Below are 3,782 nucleotides of genomic sequence, written 5' to 3'. Positions count from 1 at the left end.
CTTGTACTGGTCCCAGGACATACCCTTAAAATAATTTGAATCCCTCTTCCATTTGAAACCAAAGTAATAATAAAATGAATTTTTTTATTTGTTATCACAATTATATTTTATTGCTTTTATATAAATAATAGGACTTTTAAAGAATTGTATGATAAACAACAACAATAACATGTGTCATTTTTTTCCTCATCATTTGTAATTTTTGGTGTTAAAAGGTTTTTGTATTGTGTAGGGTGTATTTATGTATTTTATCTCAAAATTGTGGTCACAGTAATTGATTGCTCCAGTTCCTTGAAATTTCCATTGGAATTATTAAATCTTGGACATTTAAAATTAAGAAAACAGCAGTATTCTTTACATTTTGCTTATTAAAGTAAATTGTTTAAAAAAATCTTAAAGATTCCTAAAAATGTTTCAACTAGTCAGAGCCATGGTGTCAATAAAATTATTTTATTTAAATAGAATGAGCAAGTGGCTGGAGTAGCTGTGCATTGCAATCAAAAAATTTAAACAGTGTCCATTAACTGGTGGTGCCAATAAATTAGTTACTTGACTGACTTTAAGCAGATTGAAATCTTTATTTTGGGGGGAAAAAAATGTATATAGAAAAGTGGAACTTTGACTCAATTAAACATTTTCATTTTTATCTTATAGGTGATGCCTTCAGGTGACTTAACAGCACCCTCATTTTACCTGAAACAATAAGGCCTGTTAAGATTGCAGAACCTCTTCTTTCCTTCCAAAAGTGAATCCTGCCTCAAGCCATACCCATTTAGTAACAAGCCACAGTAATAATAATAATGGCAAGTCATTGTCCTAGCATGGTATCAGGGGAGTGGAACGGGGAATATTTAAGAGAGGTAGCATGTCCTAAATCAGAAGAGGGGGGAGTGGTTGAAATAGAGCTTTATATAAGAGTAAGATTTAAAAAGCTTTTACGCATGCTGTTATAGAGTTTACGCTTCATTTTACAGACATGAAAAACTAAATCAAATGTTTATCATGCTTTAATACTTTATTAAATCTCTAAGCTTCCTTTGATGCAGGTCTGAGCATAAAATGCAAGACACATTTGAAGGTTAAAGGATACCATTTATGCTTAAATGCAAGTATATAGTATTTTTGCTTATATTGTTAAATGCTTCTGTAAATATATTTTCTGTGCATTAACTGTAAATTATTAAACTAAACTGTAACTATTAACTGTTTTTATGTCTTCAAAGCAAACTTTGATCCAAGGAATGGATGACAGAACATTCAACTTCTCTCATAAGGAACTCTACTTGATTGGATTCACGGATCTCCAAGAGTATCGGCGATACCTTTTCATTCCTTTTCTCACAATCTTTGCTTTCACGTTGTTTGCAAACTCCATTATAATTCTGGTGATTGTAAAAGAAAGCAAGTTACATGCACCCATGTACATTCTGATCGGGTTAATTGCAACTCTCGGCTTTATACAGCCAATATTTCTTGTTCCAAGAATGTTAATCAGTTTTCTGTTTGGCAGAAATATGATTTACAAAGATGAATGTCTTGTTCAAATGTTTTGTCTGCATATGGCAGGTTGTTTCCAGTCGTCAATTTTGTTTTTGATGGCAGTCGACAGATTTTTTGCCATTATTTTTCCCTTACAGTACCATGACTATGTAAACGTTAAAACATCATTAATAATCTGTTTGTCCTTTTTTTTCCGTAACTTGCTTTGTGTTGTTTCGATGGTCGGCCTGATTGGGCCACTATATTTTTGTAAATCAAATATGATTTATCATTGTGTTTGTGAGCATACATCAGTTGTTAATTTAGCCTGTGGTGATGTGAGTAAGAACCATATAGCTGGAACAATCGCTTTCATCATGGTATCATGTGATTGTGCATTTGTAATCTGCTCTTACGTTGTTATTTTTGTCATTATAATTCGCTCTCCTTCTGGTGAGTCACGCCAAAAAGCTATCTTGACATGTAGCACACATTTAATGGTATTAGCGGTGGCATTTTTCTGTGTTGTTGTTGCATTTGTTGGGTACAGGGTGCCTACCATACCTAGAGATATCCGTGTGTTAAGTACCTTGTCATATCATCTTATTCCGAACTGCTTTAACCCAGTAATCTATGGAATAAGAACAAAGGAAATCAGAGTTCAGATTGTTAAATTATTATCTTCTAATAAGGTTGAATCATATTAATTTTCTCTCTTTCGTTTTACTTTAATGGCTCATTGTACATGAAGGAACATTTCTGTTAGTACATGTATATCATGTATGGAAACCCTAGGGCCACCTTTGGCACCATTCAGCATGATGAATCAATCTTCAAGCAAAAGGAAGAGGATGAATATTTGGATTCTACCGGACCTGATCTGAATTCTGACTTGTGATGCAGCCTCAATCATAATGACACCATGGTCGTTCATTGGCCAACGAGGAGAACTGAAGGTTTTTTCTCCATTCTGTCACTTGGTGGAGTTTGGGATCCTTGCCAATGTCACCTCTGCCTTGTTTAATTAGAGACACTTAAAATTCAGCAATATCATTGTTTTGACTGCTGTTGTATGAGTACTGAACTGAGCTGGATGATATAAATTAAGGTGACTTGACTTGAAACATTTGCTGTAGTTCTAGAATGATAATAAACATCACATTTTAAATATCAAGTAAAGTCTTTTGGAATAGATTTTAAATGCATTCTAACATCACATCTTAAGAAATTAAGAGGAAAACTGTACTGCCTTTTTAACCACTATTAATTTTGCAATGTGAAATTAAAGTAAATTTAAATAGGTTTAAATACATTCACTATGTAATTATCTGTCAAAGTGAAAATTTGGGTCATGGCTCACTGTCCTTTCCCAATCCCATTGCTTTCTGTCACCTCTGTGTATACGTTAGGCACTTTATTAACATTTCTTAAATATTTTCTCCATTTTCTTTAAAATTTAATGCCTCTTTGAACTGATAAGCAATGGGTACTATAGGGAGAAAAATGGGAGACTGGAACTCAGTCACAATAAAAGCTAAACTTGCTGTCTGGCCCAACCAGATATTAGTGCTAAACAGATTTAATATAAAAAGTTTTGGTAACACTTTACTTAAAGCCATTATACTGTATAAAATGCATTATAAAAGTATTTTTAATACATTAATTAAGCTTTGTAATACACCTTATAATGCATTGTATGACCCCATGAATAATTGTAACCACATTAATAATATATTATAATACTTATGTTACGCCTTTAGAAAGTATAATGCATTAAAAACACATGACAAACAACCAGTTTCAGATGTAACTGTCACAGTTCCCTTCTGTCCCGGACTCCATATCCCATGATCCTCCTGGTTTCAACACCTGCACTCACTTTCTCGTCATCTCCCCGTCACCACAGATCACCTGCACCTGGACTCCATCGCAGCACTCCCTTTATAATGGACTTTCCATTTTGTCTGACTTGTCGTTGGGTTTTATGACTTAGACTTGCCGTTGTTTTTGAATTTGTTAATTTTGTTCATTTCAGTTACTTGCCCTTGTGAACATTTATATCTTGTGAGACTTTAAACTGTCTTTTTAGGTATCATTCTATCATTGTAGAGCACTGCAACAACAAATAAATCTGAACAAATGTATCTGTTTGTAACTTACACTGTTGTGATTTTGTGCATTCGTATGTCTCTTATTTGGGAAGTAATACCAAGGCAAAAGCTAATTCAAGACTATGAAATAAACAAGTTGCCTATTTTTGACCATGTATTGCCCTGTGAACCTGGATGAAAAATATGTTTGAC

At 33.6% G+C, this 3,782-nt stretch overlaps 1 protein-coding gene across 5 annotated transcripts; it reads left to right on the top strand.

Moving 5' to 3' along the window:
• The first annotated feature begins 890 nt into the window (after positions 1-890).
• Positions 891-3,180, top strand: or55d1 (odorant receptor, family 55, subfamily D, member 1). Of its 5 annotated transcripts, none has more exons than XM_048161310.1 (3): positions 891-917; positions 1,047-1,109; positions 1,224-3,180. In XM_048161310.1, exons 2-3 carry the CDS (start codon positions 1,104-1,106, stop codon positions 2,184-2,186), a joined length of 969 nt encoding a protein of 322 aa, XP_048017267.1. In that variant the 5' UTR covers positions 891-917; positions 1,047-1,103; the 3' UTR covers positions 2,187-3,180. The 5 variants fall into 5 exon arrangements, with proteins under 5 accessions (XP_048017267.1, XP_048017266.1, XP_048017270.1 ...); XM_048161311.1 differs by having other exon boundaries at positions 900-917; positions 1,047-1,105; XM_048161309.1 differs by having other exon boundaries at positions 1,047-3,180.
• Positions 3,181-3,782: the final 602 nt, after the last annotated feature.

This window comes from Megalobrama amblycephala, linkage group LG16 (genome assembly GCF_018812025.1).
Source record: "Megalobrama amblycephala isolate DHTTF-2021 linkage group LG16, ASM1881202v1, whole genome shotgun sequence".
NCBI lineage: Eukaryota > Metazoa > Chordata > Actinopteri > Cypriniformes > Xenocyprididae > Megalobrama > Megalobrama amblycephala.
Note: the sequence above shows the minus strand (reverse complement) of the source record. Positions and strands in the feature narration are given on the sequence as shown.